The 22,678-nt window shown below is 38.6% G+C and overlaps 1 protein-coding gene across 2 annotated transcripts in view; it reads right to left on the bottom strand.

The window, feature by feature from the left end:
* ZZEF1 (zinc finger ZZ-type and EF-hand domain containing 1) overlaps positions 1-22,678 on the bottom strand; it is a 115,580-nt gene that overhangs the window by 66,807 nt on the left and 26,095 nt on the right. For both annotated transcript variants that reach the window (XM_079130744.1, XM_079130743.1), the window contains exons 9-18: positions 20,967-21,065; positions 15,978-16,069; positions 15,066-15,214; positions 10,076-10,187; positions 8,848-9,060; positions 7,549-7,649; positions 6,568-6,737; positions 5,579-5,712; positions 4,092-4,162; positions 2,871-2,985 (exon numbers count right to left, since the gene is read on the bottom strand). In XM_079130744.1, coding sequence (XP_078986870.1) covers positions 2,871-2,985; positions 4,092-4,162; positions 5,579-5,712; positions 6,568-6,737; positions 7,549-7,649; positions 8,848-9,060; positions 10,076-10,187; positions 15,066-15,214; positions 15,978-16,069; positions 20,967-21,065 — 1,256 coding nt within the window. The remainder of the gene's footprint in view (positions 1-2,870; positions 2,986-4,091; positions 4,163-5,578; positions 5,713-6,567; positions 6,738-7,548; positions 7,650-8,847; positions 9,061-10,075; positions 10,188-15,065; positions 15,215-15,977; positions 16,070-20,966; positions 21,066-22,678) is intronic.

Below are 22,678 nucleotides of genomic sequence, written 5' to 3'. Positions count from 1 at the left end.
TTAGAGGAACCTGGAAATTCCACCAGAAAACTCTTAGAACTCATAAGTGATTTCAGTAAAGTAGCAGGTTACAAGATCAATGCCCATAAATCCAACGCATTTTTATACATAAGTGATGAATCTTCAGAAAGAGAAATTAGGAAAACTACCCCATTCACAATAGCCTCGAAAAAAATAAAATACTTGGGAATCAATCTCACAAAAGAGGTGAAAGACCTCTACAATGAGAACTATACAACACTAAAGAAAGAAATTAAAGAACACCTTAGAAGATGGAAAGATCTTCCATGTTCTTGGATAGGAAGAATTCATATTGTCAAAATGGCCATACTACCTAAAGTGCTATACAAATTCAATGCAATTCCAATTAAAATCCCAATGACGTACCTTACAGAAATAGAGCAGGCAATTATGAAATTCATCTGGAAGAATAAGAAACCCAGAATAGCTAAAGCAATCCTTAGCAGGAAGAGTGAAACAGGGGGTATTGCAATACCAGATCTTCAACTCTACTACAAAGCAATAGTAACAAAAACGGCATGGTATTGGTACCAAAATAGAAAGGTAGATCAATGGTACAGAATAGAGGACACGGACACAAACCCAAATAAATACAATTTTCTCATACTAGACAAAGGGGCCAAAAATATGCAATGGAGAAAAGATAGCCTCTTCAACAAATGGTGCTGGGAGAATTGGAAATCCATATGCAACAGAATGAAACTAAACCCATATCTCTCACCATGCACGAAACTAAACTCAAAATGGATTAAGGACCTCGGAATCAGACCAGAGACCCTGCAGATTATAGAAGAAAAAGTAGGTCCAAATCTTCATCTTGTTGGTCTAGGACCAGACTTCCTTAACAGGACTCCCATAGCACAAGAAATAAAAGCTAGAATCAACCACTGGGATAGATTCAAACTAAAAAGCTTTCTCTCAGCAAAGGAAACTATCAGCAATGCGAAGAAAGAGCCTACAGAGTGGGAGAATATCTTTGCCAATCATACTTCAGATAGAGCACTAATCTCCAGAATCTATAAAGAACTCAAAAAACTCTACTCCAAGAATTCAAACAGTCCAGTCAACAAATGGGCTAAGGAAATGAATAGACACTTCACAGAAGAAGATCTACAAGCAATCAACAAACATATGGAAAAATGTTCAACATCTCTAGTAATAAGAGAAATGCAAATCAAAACCACCCTAAGGTTCCATCTCACCCCAATTAGAATGGCGATTATCAAGAATACGAGCAACAACAGGTGTTGGCGAGGATGTGGGGAGAAAGGTACACTCATACACTGCTGGTGGGGCTGCAAATTAGTGCAGCCGCTATGGAAAGCAGTGTGGAGATTCCTTAGAAAACTTGGAATGGAACCACCATTTGACCCAGCTATCCCACTCCTTGGCCTATACCCAAAGGACTTAAAATCTGCATACTACAGAAATACAGCCACATCAATGTTCATAGCTGCTCAATTCACAATAGCCAGACTGTGGAACCAACCTAGATGCCCTTCAATTGATGAGTGGATAAAGAAACTGTGGTATATATATACTATGGAATATTACTCAGCCATAAAGAATGATAAAATTATGACATTTGCAGGCAAATGGATGAAATTGGAGAATATCATGCTAAGTGAGATAAGCCAATCTCAAAAAGCCAAAGGACGAATGATATCGCTAATAAGTGGAGGTTGACACATAATGGGGGGGAGGGAAGGGTTAGAGTTAGGGTTAGGGAGGGGGGCAAGTATAGAGGAAGGAACTACTGTATAGAGGGTAAAGAGGGGTGGGAGGGGTGGGGGGAAGGGAAAAAAATAACAGAATGAATCAAACAACATTGCTCTATGTAAATTTATGATTACACAAATGGTATGCCTTTACGCCATGTACAAACAGAGAAACAACATGTATCCCATTTGTTTACAATAAAAAAAAAAAAATAAAAAAAAAAAAAAATAAAAAAAAAAAAAAATAAAATAAAAAAAAAAAAAAAAAAAAAAAAAAAAAAACAGCAACTTGAGGACAGAAAAGCACTAAAAAAAATAAAAAAGATTTAAAGACACTAAGTTCAATCACAAGATACAGATAAATTACCTTGAAGTCCAGATCATTAAACACCTCAAGGGTGTTGTGTGGACTGTCCTATCACAATACCTCTTCTCTCTAGTTCCCATATTTAGCCCAATGAGGTAGTTCTTGGTCCCTTGTACTGCATTTCTCTCTCTTCCAAATTTCTTGGAATGCTTGGTAAAAATGCACATTCTTAAGCCTATCCCTAGACATTTCAAATCAGTAGCTTGAGGTAGGACCTGGAAATCCAAATTTCTTTGACTTTTCCGGGTGCTTCTGCACATTAGAAACATGAACTACATTTTGAGAAGCAAAACCTTTCATGTTAAAAAAAGAAATACAAAGTTTAAAAATTATCATTAACACAGGAAAAAAGAGATTATATTTTCAGATGTGATTCATCTGCAAATTCACTAAGTAATCAGTTTTTTTTAAATGTCAAAACAGTATTCCACAAAATTCACATCACAAATATATAACTATGTGTTGGGCTCAATGACTGATATCACCAGGGCCCTTGATACAGATTAATTCCTCTTTTTCCACAGAGGTCCTTAACAAGCCTATCTGTGCTTTTACTCCTTGCTGACTTCCAGGGAACAAGTAAAGAAGAGTCCCCTTATTTGTTCATAGGGGTTAGCTGGGAAACCTGTGTGTTCATGAATAATCATCCAGTAACAAAATACAATCATACTGTAGATAAGGATAAAGGACAGGCATAGTGAATACCATATCATGTGTCTCTAAAAGCAGGAGCCAAAGAAAAGAGGGAGGAAGCCATGAGATACCTCTCGAGCAGCAACAGAGAGGAGGGTATTCATGACTGCCAGGACTTCGCTGATGTTCATGTCAGCCAGGTCACTTTTCTCAGGTAAAAGCAGAAGGCCGCCTGGATCCTTATCACTGAAAGGACACAAATTAGTCACCATACTTAGTTTCAAGAAGGGGATTTCATATTTTCTATCTTAAAAAGTTCTAAAAAAGAACCCAGAAAGATTTTAATATCAGTTCTATGGGATGGGAGGAATTTGCATCAGGAAGATAAGCCATGATCCCAGCTGGGACTGTGCCACTATCTGTCCATGTATCCTTCTGTAAGCACAAACTCAGAAATTCTCCAGGCCTTAGAAAAGATCCTAAGGAATAAGTCTGATGAATAAATCACCTTGGCCACCAAAAGGAAATACACCTGATCTCATGAATGCTAAATGGACAATCCAGGCTAATGATTCCCTATCTTCAAATGTTGTTCAGAGATAGCCCCAGACTCTTCCATCATCCTTGCTACTTGATTCTGGAAACATTTTATATAGCAGCATTGTAAATCTGTCATCCATACCAGGCTCCGTTTTACTTGCAGGCAGGTGTTTGGGGTATTAGCTCCCTTCCTCATTACTTGAAGCCTATACTTTCAAGTAACACAGCCCACAGGACCATTAGATTCTTTGGTAATCAAAACACCACAAATCTTCAAGTCTTCCCTCCTGGAACACTTTCTTCTGTGAACTATAATTCTGTGCTTTCACAGTTGGTTTTAATGTAATTGGGTTTGCACACTTGAATACAGAACCCCAACCTCTTTGGCTTTTTAGTTTTTGTCTTTAAAACTCACTTAGAAAGTAAAGAACTCAAATTGGACTTCAGTGGGTTCAACTCTAACTCATCTTATAATGACTGAACTTGGATTAAGCTCTTGATAAGACTCTTATTCAACCAGTATTTTAATTCTCCTTGTACTTAGTAACAATTCGCTTCAAAAATTGGGCTTTCTTTTCTTTTTTCTTTTTTATGGTGCTGAGGATTGAACCCAGGGCCTTGTGCATACGAGGCAAGCACTCTACCAACTGAGCTATATTCCCAGCCCCAGAAATTGGGCTTTCTAGTGGAGCAGGAAAAGTACTATTCCAAAAGAGTACTATTCCAAAAGACATGGAAGGAGCGGGTAGCTAAAGAAAATGGCTTTGCAAAGATCTGAAATATTTGACAATTGAAGAAAATTATGAACTTACCTAAAATATGTGCACAGTGACCGGAAAGTGAGCTGCAGGGATTGCTTGTGCTCTTGCTCAGTGACATTCTTCTACAAAACCAGAAAGTACATTAAAAAAATCTATTCCATGACATTCCAAAGACCTACAGAGGCCACACCCACTGGCCCATAGTATGAGAGCAGGGCCTGGACCACAATACAGCACCCACCTAAAACCTGGTCCAGTTCTAAGGAGCAGAACCAACCATTCACACAGAAGATGACAGGTGACTTTGGTTCCCTGCCAAAGGTAACACTGTAAGACTTCCTGCAGGATAGCCTGATACAAATGTTCAGATAATGGACCTCAATAGGATATAGTCTTTTATTACTGGGCATGCCATCCCAAGAGCAAAAGGCAAAGACTGCATTTCTCATGAGCATTCTGTTTTTAAGCAGGATCAAACTTTTCCTTTCTTAAAGGTTTACAGTCAATGCTCTCAATTATAGGAAACAGACCTCTGATGGGGCTATTCTGGGGGCAAGGCATGATGGGGGATTTCCAGAGAATTTAAGACCCAGGGCCCTGCCTGACACAGAACAGTGGGGAGCTAAGATGAGGTCACAATAAACAAAATTACCATAGAAAGAACTATTTAGCATCATGAAAGGTCAGCAGCTGTTCAATTCATCAGCTTGAGAAGGGAAAAAAATCCTCACTGCTGCTATCTGAGGGGATAGGCAAAGCAAAAGAGACAGGGTTGCTCTGCTAACAGACACCAATGTCATTCGAGAGGTCATATGTCCTCTTTCTATTTATCATGTGAGACATGTGCAAGCAAAAAGATCATTTGCTCAGCCACCGGATAAGTGCTTGCAGCACAGAAGTGAAACAGATTTTTGTATAGGATGTTCCATTTTGTAACATAATGCTTATAAATATTGAAAGCATCTTTCATTCCTAGTATGGAATCTGAGTAACATGGAGAAGGGGTCTGGGGGTGTGAAAAAAACAGCTAAAGACAAATTTGGTCATATTTTCTTTACAGATCTATATGGAAATAGTTATGAATAACATACATCAGGGATTTATCTCAAAATGATACTGGGTGGTGGGAAAAATAGTAGATGAGGCATATTAAAAATGAAAATAAGATTAGCCCAAGTTCATCATTGTTAAAGTTAGGTGATTAGTACATTTGGGGGCTGGAAGGAGTCATTATACTGTTTAGTCAACTTTGGTATTCTTTTTAGACTTTCTCATAATTGGGAAATAAAAAAAAATTTCATTGTAGGCAAGTCATAAAGACAGAGACTACACTGTAACTTTGTGAGGTAACAGGTTATGAAACACAGATGAAACACAGTACCCTTTGATATGTGTGTGTCTCACACAAAGCTTCACACATAGTATCAATAAACATTTGGGAAATTTAAACTGACAATATATTCAGAGAGAACAAAGACTAACAGATCTCATCCTAACAGACTTCAGGAATGGGATCTGTCCTTTCAGATAATAGTTACCATCATAGTGAAGAGATGGTTTCGCCGAGTTTGTCGATCAGGAAAGAAGATGGCAGCTCCATTGAGAAGGGTGTTCCTGATCTCTTGTTTTAATATCTCCATGGGCATGGAATCTCCATCCACCCTATCTACCACTAATAACAATGAACAATGAAATCAATTTTAATATATTCTATCTATTCACTTACAATATATACCTGCTAAAAAAAACTGGTGTGCAAACTCACTACTCTCCATTTTGTAGTTAATATCAGAGCAAAGAATTATTTTTGTATAGGCTGGGCAGTATAACAAAATAATTTTTTGTTTGTTTGCATTCAACTAAAACAAAGACTATATATGTCACTTTTTATTTCTTTCTCTATTGTTTTGAGACACAACATGGCAAAACCTTAAATATACTGTCAGATGTTCCTGTGTTTCATTTTCAATTTGTCACTATACTCTCTTCTACTCAGTATATCAGCCTTGTCCCAGTGTCTTAACTGAGGTTAAGACTGAATAGTGGGTGTGGTGGTACATGCCTGTAATCCCAGTGGCTCTGTAATCCATTAGGAGGCTGAGGCAGGAGGATCTCAAGTTCAAAGCCAGCCTTAGGAATTTAGTAAGACCTGAACAACTTAGTAAGACTCTCTCTCCAAATAAAAAATAAAATGGGCTGGGGATGTGGCTTAAATACCCCTGGGTTCAATCCCTGGTACCAAAAAAAAAAAAAAAAAAAAAAAAAAGAGAGAGATCAAGACTGACTAGCGTGACAGTAATTACCCTCACTATAACACAGGAGAAAACAGGAGAAAGAAGTCAGTTGATAAAGAAATAAATCTGGATCTTGAAATAGTAGTTCAAAAAACACATCAAAGGAAATGCTCATTTCCCAACATAGCAATCCTTTTTTGGTTTACATGATCACAGGACCCCTCTCTATGCCACCAAGAGGCCTGTGTGCCACCATTGCAGGGTTGTATTCAAGGAATCCCCCGAATCCCTACCATCACATAAGTGTGTGTAGAGCTCCTTGGCAGCCTCCACTCCCTCAGGGTGCTGGGTTGGAGGCCTTCCCTCCCCAGAGGCAGCCAGCGCATCTCCCTGCAGCACTGAGAAGCAACTTTGGAGGAGACGCAGTAGCAAGGTTTGGGCACAGATGCACTCTTCCCTTGGGCTGCAGAAGGACAAAGAACATCAGAGAACAAAAGGGCAAGTTGCTTTCACCCTCCAAAGCCACACAAGTGGTCTATAAAGGACTCTCCTCTGTACAACAGGCTCAGAAAAAGAATGCCAAACAAGAGAAGAGCAGGACGGTAAGAACACCGTACTAGGAGTCTGAAAACGCAGGCTGCCTTCCACTGAGAAGGAAATTCATTTCTGATCCTGCCATTTCATCTGTATGATGAGAACGAGTAACTTGGGGCCACAGTGTTTCAGAGTTTGAACTTTTTCTAATATTGGAATACATGCACACACAAGATGTTTGTGGATGGGATGCAAGTCTAAATTTTTAATGTTTCATATATACCTTACACAAATGGTTTGAAGATATATTCATACAATATTTTCAGTGCATCTGTGTTAGTTTTTTCTCTTTTTTTAGTGTACCTGTGTTTTGACCGCAGTTCATCACATGAGGTCAGGTGTGTAATTTTCCACTTGTGGTACATAAAAAGTTTTAAATTTTGGAGCATATTTCAGATTAGGGCTGCTCAACATGTACTACTATAATATTTGACCTGCTTATCCTAAATGTTGTGAAGTTAGTCAAGTCCGAAAACACTTGTGAAAGCATTTCTCAAAGTATTTCACAGAAATCTCAGGTATTATTTTCAATAAAAACCAAATCTACCAAATAAGAATAACATATACTAGTAGAAAGTTTAAAAAAAAAAACAAAAAAACAAAAAAAAACTGTCCATTTAGAATAGCAAAACTCAATGTTTTCACTTTTGTTCATCATCTTATAACAAATTATGACCTACTTTTGCTTTAGTTTACTGTAAAAATTCCAGAAGATCCGCAAATCGAGACCCGCAAAATCCAGAAAAGATTTATATTTTAGGCCACTTTCCTTCTGCTGCACCTAAAAAATCATAAAGACCAGAAAAAGCAAAATTGAAAAATGCATTTAGAGCAATATTGTAATGCCTCATTTATTTCTCATTGTTAAGGAATGAGATGGCTCCACACAAGTGAAATTCTCATACAATTGACACTCTTAAATACTAAAAGTTTGTCAGGAACTATTTCTGGCACAAAGTTTTCTAAAATATGTATGTGTATGTACAGTATGTATGTTTGTGTATACACACACACACACACACACACATAACCCTCTTAACACACATACCACACACACACATCTGCAAAGGCTTCCTGACTTCATAACACAGCACTTGGAACATAAATCAGTCTTTACCTGATGGTGATTAATGTCCAGGACCTGTTTGACCCTTTCCTGCAAATGGGCTGAACTTCTGTTGTGAATCCACCTGCTATTCCTAGGTCTCTCCCTTTAATTTGCTCTTTTCTGCTGTGATATGAGCTCTTGGATGACAGAAACCAAACAAGTCATATATACATTGAGTCACCAGCCTCTGACTGTGTCCTGAGGAAAATGAAAGCCAGGAGTAGACGCTGCTGTATACACCCATTAGAGGGCTTCACTGGATTCCTGAGATGAGCTGTGTACTCCATAGTGATGTTTATAGTAATCTTCTATTGAATGAATTGTCACTGGGTTTTATTAGTGGCTATAAAATTTGGTACCAAAACCACAAATGATCTCAAATCCTGACATTTTAGTTCTTTTAGCAAATAAATAAAATTCACCTAAACTTCAATAATAATTCTCTTAAGACTTAAAAAGGCATAAAAGCTCATTAACATGCTTTACCTTCCTCCCCTGGGCAACCATGGCTTGGGATCCTTTATTTTTTTTTATGTGTTTTACAGTACTGGAGGTGGAAGCGAGGGCCTTGTGTTTGCTAAGCAGATACTGAGCTACACACCCAGTCCTACAGCTAGGGAACTTTAAGAGATGTATGCAGGTCTATTTGAGGAGACCTCACAACAATGGCCACATGCCAGTGAAAGAGTAAGTGGCAATATTCCACTTTCCTTGGCCCTTCAATGTCATCACAGCAGCATGATGCCTGTTACACACATTCATACTACCAAGGTTTAAGTAGGCCCAGTTGTACTGTTTGGTATTCATTTCTTTTAACGCTGTCATTTGTTTTTCCTAGAGAAATGTGGTCTAACAACTGAGGAAACCTTACCAGGTCATGAGCGAGTTGCTGGATGAACTGAAGGGTCCTGAGAAGCAGGGTGGCTCCACAAACATTCTCTGTGTCCTTTCTGCAGTGGGCACAGAGGATGTTTTGCTCTGCCTCTGCTCTTGCAGGTCGGAGGTACCCACTGATGCTTAAGCCTTGCACTCCCAAGCGCTCTGCTGACTCCTGACGGGTGCAGAGGAACTTCACCATCAAATACTAGGAAGGATAAGAGAGATTTCAAGAAGACTCAGAACCACTGACTATGATAAAAGTGGGGAAAAGGGTTTTCTGGGGAGGTTCCAGATTTTAATAACTTAGGTACCATTCATGCCCACTACTTTGGATACAAAAATCTAAGTCCAGTATCTACCACAAACAGGAAAAAAAATGTAAAAATGCAAAATTAAGTCAGATTTTGGTAAAGATCATCATAAGAGAAATGGCCCTCTTTGAGGTAAAACAGAAGAATAAGAGAAGTATATTTGTCGTTTAGCATGGTCATTTAAACACACAAATCAGTTATGTGATGAAAACACAGATGCCCTCAATGCCCTAAGGAACTGTCTTAAAGTCCCCAACTGATACATGCAATCCACGTGCTGGGAGCCCAGGAAACAGTCTTATCTGCTCAACTGTAGGCTATTTTCAAAGTCCAACTTTTGTATATTCAGCCTGCTTCTTAAAGTTAGAATCTACTACTTAACTGCATAAATATCTTCTGAGTACCTACTTTGTGTAAGTCCTAAAAATAATTCTGAATTCTTTTAAGTATAAGGTTTATACTTGAAGTGAAAAAAAAAAAAAAATTAAATAGCCAGATGGTCACTTCTTTTGCAGCCATGGAAACCCATTTCTCCTGCATTTATATGTGTGGACTTAACTGCTCTCACAGCCTGAGATGCCCCTTCTCTACATATGTTAGCCTGGCTAAAGATGATGGTTAGTCAATTTCCAACACTTGGCATCATACCACCATTACTGGGAAGCCTTCCCTAGTGAACTGCAGGCTGGGTAGAATATTCTTCCTCTGGGATGCAAAAGCCCCCTGAATTTCCTTTTATCCTAGCCCATATCACATCTGTCTCTCCCACTAGACTAGGAACTCCTTGAGGGTCAATCCTCCTCTGAGGTTCCAGTGTTGGCACAAGGCTGGTACACAAACAGTATAATGTTTACAGAATAAAAGCAGGACAGCAGGCAAACACATGAAACCACACTCCCTAAAGCTTACTTTGGCAACTCTGCACTGCTGCAACTTGACATCTGCTTCATCCCACTCTTCTTCCAGCTCAAACCAGCCAATAGGATCATCCTCTCCCAGGTCATCAGATGAGCAACTAATCCTGTGAACACAAGAGTAATCACAAAACATTTTTCTATTTCTAAATTCTCCAGAGTTTGTCAAGTGAGATATCACCTAAGAGGCATTTAGCTTGTATAAAAAGTCTGTCAGTAAACAATTGGGGACTGGGTGTGGTACCTGGTACTGCTTGGAACACACAACATAGTTGGTGGTAATTGCCTCTCCATTTCTCAGACTTCTCAACTGTGAATTGGAAACTATGTCACACTCAAATATAATTTGGGTACTATGAAAGTGTGCTTCTCTAAATAAATACTCATCTGAAGAATGAGACATGAGGTGAGGAATCTTAGCTGAGATTCTCAGGAGTAAGATACAAGCAAGTACAGTACTAGAAAGAACCAGGGAGAGGGGGTGGTTCAGTTTTCTTCCCTAGGTCTGGCTAATATGCATATGACCAGTGTAGATTTGGGTTACTTGCAACAACTGAAGGGGAAAAGCCTGAGCACTTTAGACCCTGGAGCTCCGAAAAACCAAAAACCCCAGCCTCGATAGGCCTCAGAATTCTTTCCTGTTCCATAAGAAATCCTTCCAGGAAACCATTCCAGTTCTGAAGCTGAAGAAACATAATGTGAGCCATTTCTTTTTAAAAAGTGGACATGGTGGCATGTGCCTGTAGTCTCAAATACTTGGGAGACTGAGATGGAAAGACTGCTTGAGCACACAAGTTTGAGATCAGCCTGAGTAATACAGTGAGACACTGTCTCAAAAATAAATAAATAAAAAATTTAAAAATGCACACCTATTAAAAAGTTGCAGTCTTTAATGATACTCCCTTTCCAGGAATTAAACAACTAAGAAGGAGAATGTGGCTATCTTTTCAAGTAACATCCTAAAACGTTACTCTATTCTGGCTATGTTATAATTACCAAGCTAGGAACACATGATGGATATGTTCAGGGTAGTTCGGGCTGCATGCATACCACCAACAAACACAGGGAACTATTATAAGAAGAACAAAAAGTAATCCAGAGTAGATTCTGGAACACAGAGAAAAAAATGGTCTTGTAACATAAGCAATTCTTGGCACAAATCTTTTGTGATACAATTAACTTTTAAGGAAACAGGTGGAATTCTCTTAGACCAAAACTACGTCAATGAATTTCATCCACACATACATATGAAGATTTTACAATTTACTCTTTGGGAACTATCAAGGAAATGTCTATGAAGAGTATCAGAGGACAGAAAAGCAACCACAGTCACTAAACCTTACTGCATAGTAGGCAGGACAGGGAAACAAGAATTGAATGCTATTCTGCTTAAGTAAGTATAGCAGCCAAACAGCCAACCCTGGAGCATGCTGCCTTACCAATGCTTGAACAAAGAAAAGAAAATGTGGAAGAAGATAGATGTGTGCACATTAACATTTTGATTTCCACACTGGAGAGGAACCGTTAATATACAGGCCAACTAATCAGGATTTAAGAGTAGTTCAGGGGGCTAGGGTTGCGGTTCCAGTGATAGAGTGCTTGACTAGCACGTGAGGCCCTGGGTTCAATCCTCAGCTCCACATAAAAATAAATTAAAAAAAGGTATCATATCCATCTACAACTAAAAAGTATATATTTATTTTTAAAAAAAGAGTAGTTCAGGCTGGAACCAGGAGCTAAAATCATTAAGGGCATAGTGACTAAGCCTATATTTAGGTTAAAAAAAAATCCTGCATAAGATGTGAAAGACCTTGTTTGACAGCAGTTTCATTTAGGGGAAAAGACCTATTGTAATATGTCCCAAGAGTGGGATAGGGAAACTTCAAATTAGGAGTCATTTTTGGCTATTATTAAAAAAGAAAGCATGTTTTTAAAAGGCATGTGTAGGGCCAGACAGGATGCATACCTGTAATTCCAGTGGCTTGGGACACTGAGGCAGGAGGATAGCAAGTTTGAAGTCAGCCTCAGCAACCTAGTGAGACCTTAAGCAACTTAGCAAAACCCTGTCTAAAAAAATAAAAAGGAGGGCTGGGGAGATAGCTCAGTCGGTAGAGTGCTTGCCTTGCATGTATAAGGTCCTGGGTTCGCTCCCCAGCACTGCAAAGGAAAAAAACCCAAAAAACTAATGGGCTGGAGATGTGGCTCAGTTGGTAGAGTGCCTGCCTCACAAACACAAGGCCCTGGGTTCAATCCTCAGCACTGCAAATAAATATATAAATAAAAATAAAATAAAATAAAAAGGACTGGGGATGTGGCTCAGTGGTTAAGCACCCATGAGCTCAATCCCTGATAACAAAAAAAAAAAAAGGCATGTGTGGATTGAGAATGTGACTCAGTGGTAGCATGCTTGCTTCGTAAGTAGAAGGCTCTGGATTCAATTACCAGCACTGCCAAAAAAAAAAAAAAAAAAAAAAAAAGAAAGAAAGAAAAAAAAGCGTATGTGTGCATAACAGAAGGGAGATTTCAGGAACAAGACACAATTGTTCCAATTCACTTAGAAGATTGAAATTAGGGCCACCTCATAGAAATTACAAAGGTAAACTTCAGGCTATGGATATAGATTGGTAGTATAGCACTAGGTAAGGTCCTGGGTTGGATCCGCCAGGAAAGCAAGTTAAAAAGAAAAAGCAAGTTTCATATTCTAATTATTGAAATTCCTTGATTTCCATCACTGAATACTCTTATAGAGGCAGAATGATCATTTTTCAGGGATGCAACAAAGGAATTTCAGTGCAGAGGATTTATTCTAGATCTTTGCTACTCAAAGTGTGATCCATGCATGGCTAGCATCAAAGTCACATGGGAACTTGTTAGAAATGAGTCTCAGGTACTATTCAAAACTAATAAATCAGAACCTGCATTATCACAACATCCCTCAGTGACTTTAAGGCACATTAAAGTGTAAGTAGCACTGTACTAAATGATATTTAAAGACTTCTTTTAACGCCAGACTTTATTTCCTATGAAATACAAGTGTACAAATGGCAACTTTAGGGTTCTGCTCCATGATTTCTAACTTACTCATAGCAAAAAGGGAGGCTACACTATCCAAGGGTTGCCAATGATCTCTGTGACTACATCCAATAGATCTGCTTTTATCTTTTATCTTATTAATTGCTGGATAACAGTGGACACCTCACTTACTTCATGCTTCTTTAAATATTGTTTTCCTTTAGCTTCCCTGGTACTTCTCTGCAGGAATTTTTCTCTGTTGTCCCTTACATTCTGGTGCCACTTGTCTGGCTTGTTATGATGACCTATCTTCTCTTTTCCCAGTCCACACACCCTAGAATTCCAAAGTGATCTCCTCTATTCCCACATTTTACATTATCATTTTGATGACTCTCTTATCTGTCCCTTCAGCATAAGTTTCTCTTCTATGCGCCTAACCTGTTTGTTCAACTGGTTGCTGGATATCTCAAAGGCTTCCTAGAATGTCAAATTCAGCAGGGCCAACACTGAGTTCATCATCTTCTCCACAAACCTGTTTCTCCCTGGATATAAAATATCTAGCAATAATGCTAGTAAGATCCTCAGCTGCCCAAGCCCCAATGCCTCCCCATCCCCAGACTTGATGCTACTTCAGTCGTCTTCTTTCTCTTGTTCCCCAATTGGTCAGTTCCTGGTGCTGCTTTCACCTTCTAGTAGCCTCGTTTTCAGTCCAACTCACTCTATTGCGTGGCTACTGTGGCTGCCACTCTGGTCAAGGTTACCCCACCTCTGGCTTCTTGGGCAACAGTGCCAGCCTCCTCCTATCCCACCTGCCTGTGATTGCTTTCTCCATTCATGCTGTACACAATGCAAGCCAGAGTAGTTCTTTTAAAACATACTATCTCGTTTTTCTTCTTTGAAACTCTTCTACAACATGCTTCGCTCTCCTCTCTGCTCTACTTCCCCCTTACCCCCCACCACAGGGGTAAATTTCCCAATGGCCAGGTACTTGACCTCAATTCAGGAATGTATCATTCCCCAGTCATTCTGAAGATGTGTGCTTTGGTTATAAAGAAAGGAGTAGGGAACAATAAACATTTAACACACATCTCTGCATATGCTATCATAAAGCAGTAAAAGTTTATTTGCTATGGTGGGTTAGTGGTACCTTTTCTTTTCTCCCCCACCTCCACTCGTCAGAAAACTGTCTTTGGAAACTTTATTAATAATGCTTCAAGGGGCTGAGGTTGTGGCTCAATGGCAGAGCACTTGCCTTGCATGTGTGAGGCACTGGGTTCAATTCTCAGCACTGCATATAAATAAATGAATAAAATAAAGGACCATCAACAACTAAAAAAAATTTTTTTAAATGCTTCAAATTATATGTAACCCACCTATACATGAACAGGAGGACTGATAAACAAATTGTGATATATTCATACAATGGAATACAACCTAATAATAAAAAAAATGAATGATGACATGGAGGAGAAAATTAAAGGGGTTGGGGTTGTGGCTCAGTGGTAGAGCACTTGCCTGGCATGTGTGAGGCCCTGAGTTTGATCCTCAGCATTGCGTATAAATAATAAATAAATAAATAAATAAATAAATAAGTAAAAGGTCCATTGACAACTAAAAGAATATTTTAAAAAAATTAAAATAATGTTGAGTAAAAGAAGGCAGAAATAAAAGGATACACAATTATTCCACTTATGTAACATTCTGGAATAAACAAAATAAATCTATGGTGATAGGAATCACAATGGTGAGTGACTCAGGTGTGGAGTACTTGATTGGGAAATGACAGTGAACTTCTAGGGGATCACTGAAATGTGCTACATCTTAATTTGGATGTTGAGTAAACGTGTGTATATTATTGTCAAAACCCATAAAACTGTAGTGGTACTTTTGTACAAAGTTAAGAAAGCACAGTTCACCAATTAGAGAATAGGGACATTTTTATCAACTACACAGATTTTTGTTGTGTTCCCTACCTGCTTTTCACGAATTGCCTGAGCTCCTGAAGCTTCCATTTGTCATATTTTTCAAACCGTTTGAAGTGTTCTTCTGCGTGAAATTTATCAGAAGGTGAGTTATAGGCAAAAACCAGCCCACACTGGGCACCAATGCCGCCACGTCGAACCTGAAAACAGAGATCAGTATGGAGAACATCAAAAGGGCAAAAGTTCTATGGCTAGTTAGGTGTAATGGTACACACTATAATCCCTTCAACTCAGGAGACTGAGGTAGGAGGATCTCAAATTCAAGGCCAGTCTCAGCAACTCAGTCCTGAGGCAACAATAAAAAAACTAAAATGTTTATAGACATTGTGATTTTAATTCAAAGAAACAAGACTGCACAATTGATCATCTTCCTGAGTCATACCTAAAACCATTACTGATGTTTGATCAAGTCAAGCAGGTTCGGAGGTTGGGAAAGGGATTAGTTTCTAGAACACTGTAAGGAAAGACTGAAAGACACTGAAATGGACAAAAAAAGCTCAGTGGTAGAATGCCTCTGGATTCAATCCCAGCACACACACACACACACATACACACACATACACAAATTCTATGGTTGTTTTGTTTTTAATTAATATGGTTAAATTCAAACCTCTAATACAAAATCAAACCAATAAAATGATACTCAGATATATTAAGCCATAGAAAAATGAGAAAGTGGCATCTCAAGAAGTGTTCTTTAACTTTTTCAATCCTTATAGTCACACGGATTTCACAAATCTATCCATCTTCATGTGCTTACCCTCTGCTACAGGCCTGAAAAAGGTAAATAATCACTAAATACCCAATGAAACACTGACAATATGGCTCTCTGAAATGTAATCCTATTACTTGGAAAAAAAAAAAAGTAGTAACATTGCTTTAAGAAGGTATCAGGACAATTACCATAATTCTGATCTGTGTAACTTGGAAGGCAGATTCAGTTCCTGTAGAAAAAATAGTACTTGCTCTGGTCTTTCCAGTCTCTGTAAGAAAACCTGAAAGAGAAAAATGTACATTCAGGATGACTGAAGCATTTTTTATAACCCTAAGAAATAAGATCAACAAAAATCAGGGGATAACTAGTCTATCTGGTACCATCATAAAAATGAGTAAAGGTTCACCTTTGGACAGATGCAACTTCCCTGACAAAGCCCTAGGTAAGCAGAGGACCAGCCAAGCACTATTCCCTCAGAGCACAACTCTTCAACCTCATAGGCAGCTCTGCTCTGAGGTAACAACAACAACAACAAAAGTTTATAGAGATAGTGACTTTAATTCAGAGACAAAAGACTGCACAATAAATTACCTTCCTAAGCCATACCTAAAACCATAACTGATGTTTGACTGGGCCAATCAAGGCAAGCAGGTTTAGAGGTTGAGAAAGATTAGTTTCAGAACATTGTGGGGAAAGATTGTGAAAGACACTGAAATGGACAAAAAAGAAGTACTGGGTATCCTGTCTAACACACTCTGGGTTACCAAATCCATCTTTTATTGTCTCTTAAGCTACTTTACAATTCTGTAAGTTGTACAATATTGATAGTAATGCAAATGATTCTTATTGAAAATGAAAACTGTGGAAATGTTAAGGGCCAGGTTATATGGGCACTGACCAAACAGACTCCCATTTTACCCTGAGACTCCATGTCATATAAGAAATGTTTCTCCCATGGGAACACCCCACCTCTGTATCCATCAACAGTTGCTTAGCATAAAATGGCAATTCTTATGCAATCTAAAATTGTTCCCTTTTTGGTTCCCATTTTTCTTGTACAATGTACCCTATCAGGGATTGACCGTTTAGAAGTTAGTAACCATTCTTTAATTTGTACTCAACTAGGGTGGTTTTGACCCACTTCCCCTTCTGCTTATGATTTTAGATCTCATGATGTGTATTTGTAGTTATGAATCATAAAAACAGCCACATATGATTAATGTGGTTTTGGACTATAAAGGTATATTCCAGCCCGTGGAGGGGGTTGAAGAGTGTAGACTTACAGTCTGTCCTGGTCCCACCAGCTGGGGGCTCACCAGCTGGTGAATAAAGATGGTTCTGTCTCCTGCTTTAAGATCGACTCAGTGATTTACTGCAATCTCGCAATAACAGAAATGTAGCTGATTATTCCTTATGAAACTGAGCAACTGTAAATCTAATTGTCAATTAATTTCAGCATTCTTATTGGTCTGTGTATATTTTATGACTTTTCCTTTGAACTGTTTTTAACATCTTACTGGTTCTTTCATCCATTAATAAAAAGACTGCCATGTTCATTTCCATTTGCACAGCAGTCATGATTTTCCTTTGTGGTTAATTATCCTTTAACAATTCACAAAAAGTTCTTCTACTAGACTCAAATTTGCCCTTCCCTTTGAAACACCTTTAAATACACAAGGCAAACACATGCTCACATCAGCGCTAAATGACCATTCTTCCTTTCTTCCTGGGAACCTGAATTGTTCTCAATCATTCTGCCTGTCAAGATGAAAATACTGAAATTTCATTATACTCAGTTCAGTAAAATAAAAATTTATGAGCCTGAATCCCCATAGAACAATGTGCAAAATTTGTCCCCGAAACCAATGAAAATTAAATCCAAAGGAACCTCTACTAAATCATATACGGATGCTACGATCTACTTTTACCAAACAGTAGTTCTGTAGACAATTTTAAGAAGCCATACTGGCAGAATTGCACATAACTCTCCTAACATTAATACCAAAAAGTATCCCAATTATTGAACTGAAACCCTTCCCATGGGTCTGGATGACTCTATCTGAAGGTTATCTATTGTAAAAGAAAATAAACAGATAATTTTTAAAAAGGAATCTATTGTGAAGACTAAAATAGTACCTAGAAGTTAAGTGCTTAATCAGCCATTTAAATTAGTTTCAAAGTAGTTGAAGCAATAATAATTTAAAGCAAAAGAGTTGGAAAGACTATTTTTTATACAACACTGCCACCAGGTACACATTTAAACTTTTTTTTTTTAAACAAATCTTTTTTTTTAATATTTTTTAGTTGTCAATGGATTTATATGTGGTGCTGAGTATCAAATCCAGGGCCTCACACATGCCAGGCAAGCAGTCTATCACTGAGCCACAAATCCAGCTGTTTTTGGTTTTGTCATTTTGGTGGTGGATGGGATTAAATTCTAGGCCTCATGCATATTAGGCAAGCACTCTACAACTGAACTACATTCCAGGTCACATTTAAGTTATTTTTAAAGTGGGGGGACACACCTTAAAAAAATAACACTTTTGTGCTTCCTTTTCTGGGGAAAAAAACAGCTTGCATGTTTAGTCATGATATTTTATATCTATGATCATTTGACACCCTATCCCTACTTGTCAAATTTACTCTCGAAGATGACAAGGAAAAAAATTAATCAACCACAAATTTAAAGGACTTAAGTTGGGTATGGTGCATGCCTAAAATCTCAACAACTCGGGAGGCTGAGGCAGGAAGATATAAAGTTCAGTTAGCCTCAGCAACTTAGCAAGGCTCTAAGCAACTTAGCAAGACCCTGTCTCAAAATAAAGAACATAAAAAGGGCTGGGGTTGTGGTTAGTGGTGGAGTACCCTGCATTCAGTCCCCAGTACCAAAAAAATAAACAAATAAAGGAGTCAATATCTTCCACTTCAGTTCTGACTAGCCAGTTTTCCTTTAATTTTTAAATATTTATATTGAAATTTTAAAATTTTTATTTATTTATTTTTTGAGGTGGGGGCCTGCTAAGTTGCTGAGACTGCCCTAGAACTTTGGATCCTTCTGCCTCAGGCTCCCAAGTAGCTGTAACTGGTGTATGCCATCATGTCACTCCAGTTTTCCTTCAAAATATCAGAACAAGTGGCAGAGGCTTTCAGGAGTATTAGCTTTCTGGAATGTCAGCATTCATCTCTGGGCATTCTTGGGTACTGAAGTGGCACTCAACCACTACTGGTACATACCTGCAACTGTGGAACCTGAAGTAGACCAGTGAAAAGAACTTTTACCCTATAAGCGAAAGAAAAAAACTTTCTCCAAATCCAGCAGTTCTGGCTGTGATGACTTTGCTCTTGTCTCTTCAATCTTCTTTTTTATAGCAGAGCAAGAGACCCACAGGGAATTTTCCTTGTGTTATAACATAGGGAGCTATAAAGGGAAGCTCAAGGAGGAGCTGAAGGCTCCTCCCTTACCCATTCACACAGAATCAAAACAAAAGTAACAAAGCCATCAGCTATTGCAAAATTTTAAAATTCACTCATGCAAAGGGGTGGAAGGTAAGAAGGAGAGGTGGGCCCATGAAAGACAGGGAAAAATAACAAAGTATTCAAATCAAACCAGACCAAGAGCTAGCAAACTGCAACTTGTAGCTGGAGAAAAACTAGTGTAGATTTTCCCAACCTAACAGTGTTAAAAATCCACATTCTGAGCTGGGAATGGCAGTACATGCCTGTAATCAATCCTAGCTGCTTAGGAGGCAGGAGGATTCCAAGTGGATCCAGCCAGCCTGGGTAACTTAGCAAGAACATGTCTCAAAATATAAAAGGAAAAATAAATAAAAAGGGCCAGGGGGTGGGGAGGGGGATGGTGTAGCTGAGTGGTAAAGTACCCCTGGGTTCCACCCCAGTAAAACAATAACATCGAATCCACATTCTGGTGTCAGATGATTTGGCTCCATATACTCCAGAGACAAAAATTCCAGTTCTTCAGAAGGAAGGGAAAATGCAGAGGGTCTTTCGCAAATAAGTCTTATCTTTCTTGGGCAGGAGAGGGGAAAGAGGCAAAAAGCTGCCACCACCTTCTCACAACCCCACTGGTTTTAGATGGCAGGTGACTCAGCAGCCTGCCATCACCTTCAGGGTGGTTGGAGATGGATGCAATGAAGGAAATTTCTCTGCAGAGGTTGAACTGCAGAGAAACCATCTTATGCAAGTATAATGCTTAACGGGACCACTCAGAAGAGGAAAGGCATGTTTTCCCAAGGGTCCGTACTTCATTGGTGCTAAGAATGAACACAGGAAACATGAAAAAGAAGAGGCAACACTGAGAATGTTTGAATGAAGACCATGGTGCTGGGAGGAAAGCCAGAGGGAAACCAAATTAAAAGCAACAAGGCCAGGCCTTTTCAGTGTTTTATAACTTCCTTTTTCAAATCAGCAAGATTCAAAAAGGTACAGTGAGTAGAAAAGGGACACTATATATAGAGCACTGACCAGGTGGCCACCAAGATGGATGAGGAACAGACTCATAAACACTCCCTGGATATGCAAAAGACCCATAAGCAAAATGGAATGCCCATTAGGAATTATTAAGTTTGATACTAGAGATGAGTGAGGGCTCCCTCCCAGATAATCAAATGCCAGATCAGCTGCATTGGGGATATATCCTTTTTAACTGTGTTTTCAGCAGTGTGGTGCTACTGATCCACTGAATTTCTTAATACCTTAACACAATACAACAGAAAGATAATCTAAACCTAAAAACAGAAAAGCAATAACTTCTACTGCAAGAGGAGAGTTTGTGTTTCAAAACTTTAGTTTTAAAGAGCTTTCAGGGGGCTGCGATTGTGGCTCAGTGGTAGAGCACTTGCTTAGCATGTGTAAGGCACTGGATTCCATCCTTGGCACCACATAAAAATAAAGAAATAAAATAAAGGTATTGTGTACATCTACAACCAAAAAAAAAATTTTTTTTTTAATTTAAAAAGAGCTTTCAGGCTCTCAAATACTTATAAACTCTGATAATTATTAACACCTATACAGATTACAACTAAATCACACTAATAGTCTAGGAACCACTGTCAACAAGCTGAGGTAAAGACTGCATGCCTGAAAATTTCAAAGACCAGAGTGTGATTTCACACAGCTGTCCTCTGGGCACACTAGCAATAGTCCCACCCACTACTCACCATCCCTTGTCCACGGTTCCACCAGGAGGTTTTCAGGTCCTGACTTATCTTCTTTCCCTTTGACATCACAAGCCTGAAGAGTCAATTGGAGAGGTTTACCTGCCAAACAAAAGAGAAGGCAAGCCTTAAATAAGTTCTGTGAAAATATGAAAACTAGTTGGCATGTGGGTAGAAATACAGGCCTGTAACTACCTATACAACTATTAAGTTACTGTTTTATTTTATTTATTTTTGTACCAGGGATTGAACCCAGGGGCACTTAACCACTGAGCTACATCCCCAACACTTTTTTTACATTTTATTTAGAGACAGGGTCTTACTGAGTTGCTTAGCGCCTCGCTAAGTTGCTGAGGCTGGCTTTGAACTCTCCTGCCTCAGCCTCTTTTGAGCTGCTGGGATTATAGGCATGCACCATCATATCCAGCAAAGTTATTGATTTAAAAGCTAAAATAAGACAGTCCTATTAGGCCAAAGTGGACACTTTTCCTCTGTGCTTTCCTAAAAGAAAAAAATTAGAGCTATGTCCCTGAGTGATTCCAAAGAGAGGTCTCTAGAATAATCACTGTTTCAGAAACAAAGCACATTATAACATAAATTAATACTACAGATTCAACATATTTTTACAGGAGGGGGGTCCTAAAATCATTTTGAAGCCAATATTCCATTTTATTAGAATTAAATTTAAATATATAAATAATATTTTAGGTTTTATTTCTTCCAAACATTTCTAGGAGATGGTTCAAAAATAAATAAATAAATAAATAAATAAATAAATAAATAAGGACTGGGAATGTAGTTCACTGGCAAAGTGCCCCTCTGTTCATTCCCTGGTACCCCTCAAAAAAATATCGAGGTAAATTTTAAAGTTTCAAAACTAATAAAAATCAATTTTTGCTATGATGATCTAAAACTGTTTTCTTTTAGATATATATTGAATACTTGTTAAATTCTAACATTACCCAGAACTGGCTAATTGTTAATAATGTATATTTCCCTATACATCTCTCCCTGATCTGCTGCTCCCTGTCAGAACAACTAATCTGAATCAGATTTTCTGAAGAACACTTCTGCTTCTAGACACCACCTCTCCCTCCCACCGAGCCATGCCTGAACCAGGACCCCACCTCTCCAAATGTAGAAGGAAACTGGATTTATAAGACATCAATTTTATGACTTTAAAAGTTTAACATAAAATTAAATCATGAAGTCATATAAAGACAGAGGTACAAATATCACAGCAATGTCTCTATTACTAAAAAAGATGAGATCTAATATTCAAAGTTTGTGAATAAAAACGTATCACTAGAGGTCAGAATGGCAAGAAAGTTGTTCCTCACATGCTTGGTGCAGTCATTGGGGAACTCTTGGGCTCCCATGATAATACAGACTGCAAACGGGCCCAGGAGGGGAAAGTGGTGGCAGCCATGTATAAATGTAATTCTAAGAAGCTACACAGAGATACAGAAGGATGCACTCTAAGCCAAGAATCCCTTTGCGCCAGGTCTTGGCTAGCTTCTTCCCTCCAGATGAGAAGTACTCCAAATTCTCAAATCTCTTGACCTATCTAATAAGACATTCCTGTATTTCACTAAAGATGGCTGTATTCAAATGCCACCAGACACAGGGACTATTCCAATAAATCTTGAGAGTACAGCTCCTTGGTACACTTGAATGTCCTCTTCTGCTGACCCTGCCTAAAATAAACCAATATT

The sequence above is a fragment of the Sciurus vulgaris genome (genome assembly GCF_902686455.1).
Source record: "Sciurus vulgaris genome assembly, chromosome: 3".
In the NCBI taxonomy this organism is placed as follows: Eukaryota; Metazoa; Chordata; class Mammalia; order Rodentia; family Sciuridae; genus Sciurus; species Sciurus vulgaris.
Note: the sequence above shows the minus strand (reverse complement) of the source record. Positions and strands in the feature narration are given on the sequence as shown.